This window comes from Scyliorhinus torazame, chromosome 4, assembly GCF_047496885.1.
Source record: "Scyliorhinus torazame isolate Kashiwa2021f chromosome 4, sScyTor2.1, whole genome shotgun sequence".
Classification (NCBI taxonomy): Eukaryota; Metazoa; Chordata; class Chondrichthyes; order Carcharhiniformes; family Scyliorhinidae; genus Scyliorhinus; species Scyliorhinus torazame.
The window spans coordinates 68,430,393-68,443,783 of NC_092710.1; the positions used below are offsets into that span (position 1 = coordinate 68,430,393).

Sequence of the window (13,391 nt, forward strand, 5' to 3'; positions counted from 1 at the left end):
CTACTCTCGCTATCAGAGCCCTACTCAAAATGAAAAAGTCAATTCGAGAATAAGCCTGATGGACATGTGAGAAGAATGAAAATTCCCTAGCCCTCGGCCTTGCAAATCTCCAAGGGTCCACCCCTCCCATTTGGTCCATAAATCCCCTCAACACTCTAGCCGCCGCCGGCTTCCGACCCGACCTAGACCTGGAGCGATCCAGTGCAGGATCCAACACCGTGTTAAAGTCTCCCCCCATTATCAGGCCCCCCACTTCCAAGTCTGGGATCCGACCCAACATACGCCGCATAAAACCCGCAATGTTCCAGTTTGGAGCATACACATTGACCAGAACTACCCTCTCTCCCTGCAACTTACCACTTACCATTATGTACCTACCGCCATTATCTGCCACAATGCTCAGCGCCTCGAATATCACCTTCTTTCCCACCAAGTTCGCCACCCCTCGATTTTTGGCATCTAGCCCCAAGTGAAACGCCTGACCTACCCACCCTTTCCTCAGTCGTACCTGGTCTGCCACCTTCAGGTGTGTCTCCTGGAGCATAACCACATCCGCCTTGAGCCCCTTCAGGTGCGTGAACATGCGGGCCCGCTTAACCGGCCCATTCAGTCCCCTTACATTCCAAGTTATCAGCCGGATTAGGGGGCTGCCCGCCCCCCCCCTTCCCCGCCAACTAGCCATGACCCCTCCTCGGCCAGCCACGCGCCCGCACCCCACACCCAGCCCCTTCCCCACAGCGGCATACCCCCGTCTTGACCCACCCCACTCGCTCCAGCTCCTCCTTGATCTTACCAGTAGCATCTCGATTCCCCCCCCCCCCCCACCCCCACCCCCACCCACCCCCGGCTAGGACCCATCCTATCTGGTTTGCTCCCCCCATTGCACTTCCACAAGTCAGCTGACTCCTGCTGACCCCGGCCACTCCCGCCTCCCCTTCGACACTTCCCATTGTGTGGCACACCCTCCTCTCCCGCTCCCCATTCACAGGCTCTCCCCCTCTGTTTTAAGTGCAGGAAACAATCCTCGCTTCCCTGCCCCTGTCCCGTCCCCCCCAGTCTTCGGCGCGGGAAGAAAAATCCCACGCTCTCCACCTACCAGGCCCCGCCACCAACGAAAACAGTGCCCAACCCGCCCCATCCACCCTCCCCAACACGAAAGAGAAAAACACAGAGAAAAAGAAACCCAAAACAATGCAAAGGCCCCCCCCGAATCAAAAATAGGCATAACATATCCACCGCAGTCCCTAATCGCCCAGCCCGACCCTCATTCTGTGTCCAGCTTCTCGGCCTGAACAAAGGCCCATGCCTTCTCCAGAGACTCAAAATAATGGTGCCGGTCCTTGTAGGTAACCCACAATCGCGCCGGCTGCAGCATGCCAAACTTCACCCCCTTCCTGTGCAGCACAGCTTTCGCTCGATTGTACCCGGCCCTCCTCTTTGCCACCTCCGCCCTCCAGTCCTGATATATCCGAACCTCCGCGTTCTCCCACCTGCTGCTCCTCTCCTTCTTGGCCCACCTGAGCACACACTCCCAATCGACGAACCGATGGAACTGCACCAGCACCGCCCGCGGATGCTCGTTAGCCTTGGGCCTCCTCGCCAACACTCTATGGGCCCCTTCCAGCTCCAGGGGCCCCTGGAAGGACCCCGCTCCCACCAGCGAGTTTAACATGGTGACCACATAGGCCCCCACGTCCGGCCCCTCCAGCCCCTCCGGGAGGCCCAGAATCCGCAGATTCTTCTGCCTCGACCGATTCTCCATCTCCTCGAACCGCTCCTGCCATTTCTTGTGGAGCGCCTCATGCGCCTCCACCTTTACCGCCAGGACTAAGGTCTCGTCCTCATTGACAGAGATCTTTTGTTGAGCCTCTCGGATCGCCACCCCCTGGGCCGTCTGTGGCCCCAGCAGCTTATCAATAGAAGCCTTCATCGGCTCTAGCAGGTCCTTTTTAATCTCTCTGAGACAGCGCTGGATACCCTCCTGTTGCTCCACCGCCCACTGCCTCCACGCTGCCTGGTCTCCCCCCGCCGCCATTTTGTCCTTCTTCCCTCCCTTCTTCTGGTCCACCACCACCTTTTTTGTCACCCCGCTCCTAGTTAAAGCCATATACTGATGGGAACTATTATTAACTCCTTCCCACACCGGGAAACGTTGAAAAAGTGCCCTTGGGGGCCCTGAAAAGAGCCCAAAGGTCTCGAAAGGGTATCCTTTTGGCAGTATTCGCTTCACCAATCTGCCCCAAAATGTCCGTGGAAACTCCTGAGAAAGGTCTAAGTGTCCGTTCCAGGCGGCAGCTGCCGAATGCGTGACCTACTCCTCCATGGCCGCCACCGGAAGCCTCGTCCCCGCTTCTTCAGTGGCCCTGGTGAGATCTTTTCACAGTTGTTCCCTCTGCTGTTAGAATTCACCTGTGATAAAGGTCCTCAGGACTGTTTGTAGCTTTAAGCTTGCCCTTCCCCCGCTTGCATGCTGCAAACTGCTGCAAATGCTATTTATCCTGTTGCTGCCGAATCTTCCACTGCTTCTGCCGGGCCTGGCAGCCAAAATACACAACACTCTTGGGGGACACCGTCAGGGGAGTGTTGCAGTCCTCTTGCCACACCGGGAAATGTCAAACAAATGCCGTGGGGTCCCTGCAAAAGAGCCCAAAAGCCCGTTCCAAGCGGGAGCTACCGAATATGCGACCTAGCTCTGCATAGCCGCACCCGGAAGACTCTCCTTTCCTGTTTCTAACCTCAGCCCATACTACCTCAGTAGACGGGTCCTCATCAAACGTCCTTTCTGCCACTGTAATACTGTCCTTGACCAGCAATGCCACCCCTCCCCCTCTTTTACCACCTTCCCTGAGCTTACTGAAATATATAAATCCTGGCACCTGCAAAAACCATTCCTGTCCCTGCTCTATCCATGTCTCCGAAATGGCCACAACAAAATATATTCTTCAGCTGATTTTTTAAGGATGTGGATTGGAATGCAGCCTTTTCATTTGCATTCCAATCCACATCCTTAAAAAATCAGCTGAAGAATATATTTTGTTGTGGCCATTTCGGATATGCATTTGCATTTATCAATGTCAGGCCTGGGGCTGTAAAGTTGCCCAAATTCTTCCATCAGTCTTCCCTCAAAGCTTTTCGTAAGCCAGACATCTTTTCTTATCAATTGACAGGTTGATTCCTGTATTGTATACAATGCTGTCAATATATACAACTGACTATTCGCTCTGTGTCCGTCTATCTCTTTATCCACGTCGGGTTGAAGAGCTCAACTCCGCAGATCCAGACTGAAAAGTGGACAATGCAAATGAAAAACATCGTGACGTGCACGTATCTGAATTACGGGGTGTACAACAACAGGGACAGGAATGGGAATACAACACTTCAGGTGAATGTAAACTCTGTGTCTGCGAGTGCTCATGTCCGTTAAAGGAAACTCGAGGAGTCGATCTTCAAAAGCTACTGTGTAAGAGAAAATGTAAGACATATTGATCATCTTTCGTAATATTTGGTATATCGTGCCTGAGAGCAGTGACGTGTCTGCTGCCAGCTGAACTGGCTCTGTACACAACCCTGTGTATTCTGAAATATCTGCCTTAAGCTGAAATGGTTCTGTCCGACAAGGCTGAGAGGACTGAACTATCTGCCTTGAGCTGAAGTGGCTCTGTCCGACACGGCTGAGAGACTGAAATATCTGCCTTGAGCTGAAATGGCTCTGCCCGACAGCATGGCGCTTTTCGTCAGTTCGTGGCATGGTCATTATGTCACTGCACTCACAAAACAACTCTCTGAGAACATTGGTTCAAATTGCACCACGGTAGATGTTAGAGTTAAAATAAAATCTTTAAATAACGACTTGACAAAATAACCTTGAAACTGTTTTTCAGTGTTGAAAACCACCGAATCTGGTTCATTACATGTGACCGCGGATCTACGGCCACGTGGCTAACTCTTATTTGCTCTCTTTAATCGCAAAGCAATCCACTCTTTTCCAGAACAATTAAAAATTGTCACATTATTCCGGCCCCATCAGCGACGTCCATGTCGCATGGAATAATTAAAAATACTACGCAGTCTATCAATTGCTGTTGATCCCTATGTGAGCGGTAATTGAGCTTTGGATTGCTGGTGGTGATAAAGCTAATATTTCGGTCTTATTCTTCTTACCTGTGACTTTTTTTGTTCTTGAGAAAAATCTTGCATTATCGTTCCGATTCCGACCTTCAGCCATTGTCGCAATAGACCGTATATTCCAATCGACTGAAATAAATCAAAGTTATAGGACGCTTTGATAGAGAAATTAAAATCCCTATCAATGGAGAAACAATTGGCGCGGTAGAGAACCTCCCGGTCGATAGGTGACTAACCCACTTTAGGTGCGTCCCAGCAAACCGCAGAGTAAGAATATCCCAGAAGGGAACCTTCAGATACAAGGCATCGTCACTAGCAGCGGAGTTCTGTGACATTTTCTCCTGGAGTACAGCCAACATCACCACCCCCCCCCCCCCCCACCCCGCGTCCCCCACCCCACCCCGCGCCAGAACTAGTAAGTGTTCCGTGTTCGCCACTGAAATATGGTCAAATATCATGGGCAAAATACGAACTTTTGTGACACCATAGATAACTCACTGGAATCAATGGGTCTGGAATCCATTTATTACCTCTTGTAGGCTAAGGTTGGGAAGGCCATTCACAAATATCAACAATGTTAAAGTGTGTGTATAGACTGTTTGGAAGCACGGTAACACAGGGCGGCACGGTAGCTTCACAGCGCCAGGGTCACAGGTTCTATACTCGTCTTGGCCCACCGTCTGTGCGGAATCTGCACGTTCTCCCTGTGTCTGCGTGGGTTTCCTCCGGGTGCTCCGGGTTCCTCCCACAAGTACCGAAAGACGTGCTACATACAGTGCAGAAGGGGGCCATTCGGCCCATCGAGTCTGCACCGACCTACTTAAATCCTCACTTCCACGCTATCCCCATAACCCAATAGCCCCATCTAACCTTTTTTTCGACACGAAGGGCAATTCAGCATGGCCACTCCACCTAATTTGCCCACCTTTGGACTGTGGGAGGAAATGGGAGCACCCGGAGGAAACCCACGCAGTCACGGGGACAACGTGCAAACTCTGCACCGACAGTGACCCAGCGGGGAATCGAACCTGGGACCGTGGCGCTGTGAAGCCACAGTGCTAGCAAAGTGTGCTACTGTACTGCCATCTTTTTTTTCTTTTTGATTAGGTGATAAAATGCTGTTAGGTGAATTGGACATTCTGAATACTCCCTCAGTGAACCCGAACAGGCGCCGAAATCTGGCGACTAGGGGCTTTTCACAAGAACTTCATTGCAGTGTTAATGAAAGCCTACTTGTGACAATGAAGATTATTAGAATTAGAAAATTCATCCCATTATTTCACCTCGATCTATAAACGATTGAAATTCAAAATCTCCGCTAACCTTCTCAAACATTTGCTTTCTCCGTGAATCAAAGGGTTTTATCTATAGGATACTACTGATGCAATTAGAGCCGAAGAACCCTGCACTCCAATACAGAAAAAAACGACATTCTCTGTCAGTGTGGAAGGGATCCAAGATTCGATGTGTTGATAGTTGTATTGCCAGAGGAAAGTGGAGCGAAAGACACAGGACAAACTACCGGAACAACAGATGACCTTCTCAGGAAGAAATATTTCATATGCAGGCTCGGTGGACTGCAGCAAGAATGAAAGCCAAGGGAGACTCAGGGATCGAAGAGCGATTCCCCTCCCCTGCCTGCCTCCCTTTTCCAATTCCTCCACCCCTCACTCGCATTCCAAACTTTGTATTGCCCTGCTGGAAAGGGATTGTGCTGAACCATTTGCTTAAAATACATTAATTGGGGTGCATTTTTGAGAGTCAAATGATATTTAAATGGTGCTGTTCCAGAAGTTAATTTTTGGATAAAATGACATTTTTCTGATAGTTACAACATTGAACAACAGTACTGAACAAATGCACAAATAAACGGTGATGGGCCAATTCCGATGAGGTAAAATACTGTAATTCTGCTCAATATATTTATCGTCCTTACCTTGCGTCTCAGAATTCGGTGAATTAGCGTTGTGTGCCATTTACACGCCCTGGTCAAAGATCAGTTACGAAATACACTCATAAACACGACCTTCAGACTAATCATTGCAACCGCAATTCGCCCTGCAATGTTGGAGCAAGGATAAATCTGAACCTGACACTGTCTCCTACACGCTAAACAGCCTTCATAAATTACGGTATCCAATGTCGTTGGATCGTTGTATGGTAAAAATGACTCACTTCCACATCCACGCCCAGCCCTAAATCTTCCACCTGTGTTTTAGTGGACTGCAGAAAATAAAATCCCTTCTATACTCAGATGTACTTCCGTGTCCACAACCCGATTTTTAAAAAAAAAAAACTTTTTATGACAGGACTATAAAATGAGACATTCAGAATGGGGCAAAAATCTCCTGAACAAAACCTGAGAACAAAGGCCGAGTTAACTCTGTTCGTTAACAGTATTTCCTTGAAATAGTCTACGTTGCAACCAAAGCTGCCTCTTTGACCTGGATCTTGTGTAAATGTGATTCCCATCTACTAGACAATCAGTGAAGTTAATGTAGGAACAAAGCTGTAGTTTAGGGTTTGGGATCAAGGAACGTTAGGAGGGAGCTGAAGAGACTAACAAATTATCAGAGGAAGAAGACTAAAAGATTGGCGAGGAGGAAGAGAGAGGAATATAATAATAGTGATCTTTATTAGTGTCACAAGTAGGCTTACATTATCAATGAAGTTACTGTGAAAATCCCCTAGTCGCCACACTCTGGCGCCTGTTCGGATACACAGAAGGAGAATTCAGAATGTCCAAATCACCTAACAAGCACGTCTTTTGGGACTTGAAGGAGGAGACAGGAACACCGGAGCAAACCCACGAAGGGGTGCACCACCTATAACAGTTTACTCAATGGAAGATCCAAAGAGAAAAGCATCCTGTGTCAGAGACTCGAAAAAAGAAAAGAAATTAGGTGAATCCTGGTGTTTACTGAGGGAGAGGGAATGGGATCAGTAAATAAACAATATATGGGGCTTATTATAGAATCCCTACAGTACAGAAGTGTGTGTGTGTGTGTGGGGGGGGGGGGGGGGGGTCATTCGGAACATCGAGTCTGCACCAACCCTCTGAAAGAGCACCCTACCCAGGTCCATTCCTTTACCCCTTCCCCGTCGCCCCATAACCACACCTAAACTTTGGACACTACAAGGAAATTTTAGCATGGCCAATCCACATCGTTGGACGGTGAAGGATAACAGAGGCGGTCCGGTCGCCGAAGCAAAAAAGGTCAACAAAGCATTCAAGGCCTTCTAGCAGATGCTTTATATCACCTAGCCCCCTGGCGGGGACTCTGGGATGAAAGGACATGCCAGTTGTTTGGGGAGATAGGGGGAGGGAGCTGGAGGCACCACCGGGACTGGGAGAGGTCATGGAAAGCGTCAGCTCCATGCAGGTGGGTAAGGTGCCAGGACCCGATGGGTTCCCGGTGAACCTCCACAAAAACTTCACGACCGCACTGGCCCCACACCTGCGGGAGATGTTCAGAGACTTGATGGCGATGGGCATCCTTCCTCCAACGCTAACACAAGCCACTATTCCGCTGATACCCAAAAAGGACAAAGACCCAATGAAATGCAGATCATAAAGACGCATGTTGGTGCTCAATATGGACGCGAATATACTTGCAAAAACTCTTGCTCAGCTGGTAGAAAGCTGTGCAGACGGACGTTGACAATGGTAGGCACCTAACAACGAACATCAGCCGAATGCTGAATGTGTTCATGACTCTACCCAGGGAAGGAGGACGAGAATTGATCATCTTCCTGGACGCAGAGAAGTATTCAACAGAGTCGAGTGGAGGCACCTCACTGAGGTACGAGAGCAGTTTGCGCTAGGGACAGGGTTCACCTCATGGGTGAAACGCCTGTACAACGCCCCCAAGGCGAGTGCACGGACTAACACCACTAGATATCAATACTTAATTGCACAGAGGCACAAGGCAGGGATGCCCGCTGTTTCCACTCTTTTTCGCCCTAACAATTGAGAAATTGGTGATCGCCCTCAGAATGGTGAGAAGCTGGAACGGAATCCGAAGAGGAGACAGAGAGCACAGAGTCTTCCTCTATCTGGATGACCTGCTCCTCTACATCGTGGACCCGCAAAGCTACATGGAAGGGATAATATAGCTACACTGAGAGATGTTGGAGCCTTCTCGGGTTTCAAGCTCAACTTGAGCAAGAGTGAAGTATTCCCTGTGAACCCGAGAGGGGGAGGAGCAGAGTTCAATGGACTATCAGGTCAAACTAGTCCAAAGGAGCTCACTATCTGGGGATCCAGAGATTCCCTGACTGGACATGGCCCACGAGTGGAATCTCAACAGTCGGCGGAAGCAGCAAAATAAAACCTAAAGAAATGGGATACACTTCCGCTTTCCCTGGTGGGGAGGGTAAAGACAATCAAGGTGAATGCAATGCCCAGGTTCCTCGACGTGCTCAGATCCATTCCGATCTTTACCCCAAGGCCTTTTTCAACACGGAAAATTGGATGATTATGGCGTTTGCGCGCGCGTGTGTGTGTGTGTGTGTGTGAGTGTGGGTATGGGGGTGGGGGGTGGGGGGGCGGGGGTGGGGGGGGGGGGGTGGGGGGGGGGGGAGAATCCAAGGATCCCAAAAGAAGTCCTATTAGGAAGAAGAAAGATGGGGCGCCTGGCCCTCCCAAATCTACAAAACCTACAGAACTACCACTGGGCAGCCACGGCATTAAGCGTGAAGAGGGTTGGTTGAAAGAACCAAACATGTAATGGGTGAGGATGGAGAAGAACTCCTGTACAGAGAGGACCCTCAGAACCCTCACCATAGCAGCACTCCAATCTCCAACAGCAAAACACTCAACAGGCCCAGGGGTGGTAGGCACCCTCAGATCCTGGAACCCGATGAGGCAGCATTTCGGCTTCACCAAAATGACGACATGGCCACTGCATCTCTGGCAGCATACGTTCGCACCAGCCATGCCTGACGCCATCTTTAAGAGATGGAGGCAGAACGAGGGACACTGACTGTTACACAGGACAGGCTAGCGACATTGGGGGAACTGATGGTGAGACTGCAGGTAGGTAAACGGAACGGATTCTGACACATACAGGTTAATAACTTTCTCCGCAAGGAGACGACAGCACACCCATGGACCCCGAGGCACACCCATGGACACCAAGATACGCAGGAGCTATTGGACGCGGACAATCTGGGTGGGTGGCAGAAATTCCGGCGACCTATACGGACGAATATTAGAAAGGACACACTCCCCCAGTGGACGAAATATTGGGAAAATGGGAGAAACAACGAGGGGTGGAAATAGGGTGGGGTCTCTGTAGAGAATCATTGAACAGGACCGACTTCAACTCCTCATGTGCAAGGCTAAGCCTCATCCAGCTTACCGTCTTGCACAGATCACACACGACAAGAACCCGAATGAGCAGGTTCTTCCCCACAGTGGAGAATAAACGTGAAGTGCCAGGAAGGCCTGGCCACCCACACCCACATGTTGTGGACTTGCCCCAGACTTTTCAGGTTTTGATCAGCCTTCTTTGAGGTGATGGTCAAGGTTGTGGGACTGACAGTGGGGCCGTGCCCAAAGGTTGCAGTCTTTGGGACATTGGACAAGCCAGAAGTATTGCTGGGAAGAGGGTCGATGCCCTTGCCGTTGCTTCTGTCGTCATCCACCGGAGAATCCTATTGGACTGGTCATTTGCAGCACCACCCATAGGTGCAGACTGGCTGGCGGACCTATCGTAACTTCTCCACCTGGAGAAGATCAAATTCGCTACCCGACGGTCAGAGGATGGCTGTCAGAAAGCATGGAAGCCTTTCACCAACTTGTTTCAGGACCTCGTCGAGGCCAAAACTCATAGCACGAGCGGAGGGGGTGAGGCACACGGGAGCTAACGAGACTGCAAGGAAAATACAGGGAAGGGAGGGAACGGATGGGGGACAGCGAGAGTGGAGGGGGAAGCTGGTGAACGGCCGAAACGGATATCAGGGGGCCCAGAGCAAGGCCACAGGGAACGGAACACCCAAAGAAACACTGAAAATAAGGTGGTGTGCAAGGGGGTGGGACCAATATACAAATTGTGTCTGTGGAGGGGGGGGGGGGGGGGTACTGCCGCATACATGTAAATAAAGGATAATTGCCCACTGTATAATTTGTGACCTAAGAAAATATCTTAAAATAACGAAGGGAAGAGGGTGGGGTACCAGGGAAGGAGAGGGTGGGTCGATACCAAGGGAAATGTTTTGTATATTGTCCCCGATGCAAATACCCTTGTTCATTGTACTGTGTATAAAATGACAAACTTCAAGAAAAACATTTTAAAAAATAGGTTTGCTCTTTATTGCTGCTGATGATAGTTTTTCCTGAATCGTATTGTGGATCCGGGATAGAATTAGGGAGATTCCGTGAAATTCACTGATTGTCTAAATCTTTTCCCTCTGCTGCTCCCCATTTCTATATGAAGATCGATTCCCGCACAGGAATTGTTTTATTGTTCAAAACGTTATGCTGGGTATCTGAAATAATGCCAGAAGGTTCTGGAATCACTCAACAGGTTTAAAGATCAGACCCGCTAATTGAAACTGTCAGAGGGGCTGAGTTTTTACATTATGGTCCGTTCTATTTGAAATGAGTAATTTCTGTCTGCAGCCATTTGATTTGTTTTCTGTAAAAGTTTCAATGTTGCACTTCGCTCTTTGCCTTTTGATGTTTGATTTGAAGCGCTGCAAATCGTTCTTCTGTGAAATTAGACTCAAATACTGCTCAAAACAAAATACTGCGGATGGTGGAAATCTGAATCAGTCTGATGCCCAACTTTAGTGATGATGTGGAGATGCCAGCGTTGGACTGGGGTGAGCACAGTACGAAGTCGTACAACACCAGGTTAAAGTCCAACAGATTTGATTCAAACACTAGCTTTCGGCGCACTGCTCTTTCCCCAGGTGAATGAAGAGGTATATTCCAGAAACATATATATAGACAAAGTCAAAGACGCAAGACAATGCTTTGAATGCGAGCATTTGCACGTAATTAAGTCCTTACAGATCCAGAGATAAAGGTAACCCAGGTAATAGAGGTGTGAATCGTCTCAAGCCAGGACAGTTGGTAGGATTTTGCAAGCACAGGCCAGATGGTGGGATGAATGTAATGCAACATGAATCCAAGGTTCCGGTTGAGGCCGTACTCATGTGTGCGGAATTTGGCTATAAGTTTCTACTCAGCTTTTTTGCATTGTCACGCATCCTGAAGGCCGCTTTGGAGAACGATTGTCGCGCGATGTCCATTGTCGGAGAGTCAGCATGGTCTCACCAAATGTACCACGCAGACATCGCGCGACAATTGCCATGCAGGATTGTTCCCTTCCAGTCGGGGAACGCTTCAGCAGTCAAGGGCATTCAGCCTCTGATCTCCGGGTAGGCATTCTCCAAGCGTTCTCTGGTAGCTCATTCCTGATGCTCACCACCCTCTGTGTCTACATCATTTATGTACACTACAAACTGCAAGGGGCCCAGCACCGATCCCTGCAGTACACCACTGGACACTGGATTTCAGTCACAAAATCAACGTTAGACCATTAGCCTCTGCGTCCTGCATAATGGTCATTTAGAATCCAATTTATCAAATTTCCCTGGATCCCATGGACTTTCATCTTCTTGACCAGTCGCCCATGCGGGACCTTGTCAAATGCCTTACTGAGGTCCATGTAGACTATATCAACTACATTGCCCTCACCTACACACCTAGTCACCGGCTCGAAATATTCAAGCAAATTTGTCAGACATGATCTTCCCCCTCCCTTAGCCATGCTGACTATCCTCGAATAATCCCTGCCTCTCCAAGTGGAGGTGAATGCTGTACCGCAGGCATTTTCCAAGAATTTCCCTACCACTGACGCTAAAATCACTGGCCTGTAGTTACCTGTTTTCCCCTACTTCAATACTGGTACAACTTTAGCACTCGTCCAGTTCTCTGACAACTCTCCTTGGCCAGAGAGGATTTGAAAATTAGCACCAGACTGCCTGTAACCTCCTATTTTGCATCAGACAACTGTCTCTAAACATCTCATCCGGGCATTGGGATTCATCCTCTGTTAAGTCAGCCAAATAATTATCTCCTCCTGCATCTCAATGCTGATCTGTTCAATTATTTCACAACCATCCAATATGAAAACAGATGCGATGTACGCATTTAATACTTCATCTAGGTTTCAGCTGCACGCAGGAGGTTGCCCCTTTCATTACTAATGGGTCGTACCCTTTCCATGTGTATCCCTTTGCCCATAATATACTATAAATCACCTTGTGATTTTCCTTTACTTGGCCCACGAGTGCTTTTGAATGCTCCCTCTTGGCTCTCCCAATTTCCTTTTCAAGTACTCCTTTGCACTTTAGATATTCTTCGAGAGCATCCACTCTTTTGAGCTCTCTGAATCTGCCATAAGCCTCTCTTTCATTCCTTATCCAATGCTGAATATCCCTTGGCTTCGAGGGTTATCTGGATTTGTTAATCCCAACTATTACCTTTACGGGCAGATGGTATTTGAATGCGAGTATTTGCAGATAATTAAGTCTTAAACCTGATATCAGTGTATATGTGCGCGATCTTCATCGAGATCCTCTCCACTTTGTACTGACATGTTGCGGTGTCGATGGGAGCCATGATGTGACAACAAGTTTAAGACTTAATTACCTGCAAAGACTCGCATTCAAAGTAGATTCTTGCATCATTGATTTTGTCTTAATATGCTGTGTTTGTGTAATCTACCTCTTCACTCACCCGATGAAGGAGCTAGTGATTCAAAAAAACCTGTTGGACTTTAACCTGATGTTGTAAGACTTCTTACTGTCACAATTTACGGCCTCCACCATCGTACACAGTAGCAGGACTTAACGCTTTGCACAAAATGCACGGCAGCAACTCGTCCATATTAATTCGACCCAATTTACCATAACTACAACCCAAACCAGTTAGCAAAAGGGAAGCACAAAAGAGCCATGTTAAAACCAGAAGCTTCTGGATCCTCTCTGAGTCACGCACCATTCGGACCGGAAAACTCCCTGCTTCATTCTTGCTCAAACATCCTGAAATCGTTTACACTACACAGGATCGGTTGCATATGTTCCGGAAGAAGCTTAACGGAACCTCAGGGTCAATCAAGAATGTAATACGTGCCAGCCATGCGAGTGATCATATCCCAAACCCAAATATTAGAATGTGCATTATACTGAAAACAACGATAGAGGAAGAAGTCATAAGACACGATAAGTGAAATTAAGTAATAACTTAAATT

The 13,391-nt window shown here is 48.6% G+C and overlaps 1 protein-coding gene across 1 annotated transcript in view; it reads right to left on the bottom strand.

Annotated features, from left to right (window-relative positions):
- LOC140410285 (NACHT, LRR and PYD domains-containing protein 3-like) overlaps positions 1 to 4,239 on the bottom strand; it is a 43,573-nt gene extending 39,334 nt beyond the window's left edge. The window contains exon 1 of the mRNA XM_072498259.1: positions 4,162 to 4,239. Within this exon, the coding sequence (XP_072354360.1) occupies positions 4,162 to 4,225 (64 nt within the window). The 5' untranslated portion in view covers positions 4,226 to 4,239. The remainder of the gene's footprint in view (positions 1 to 4,161) is intronic.
- Between the last annotated feature and the right edge of the window lie 9,152 nt (positions 4,240 to 13,391).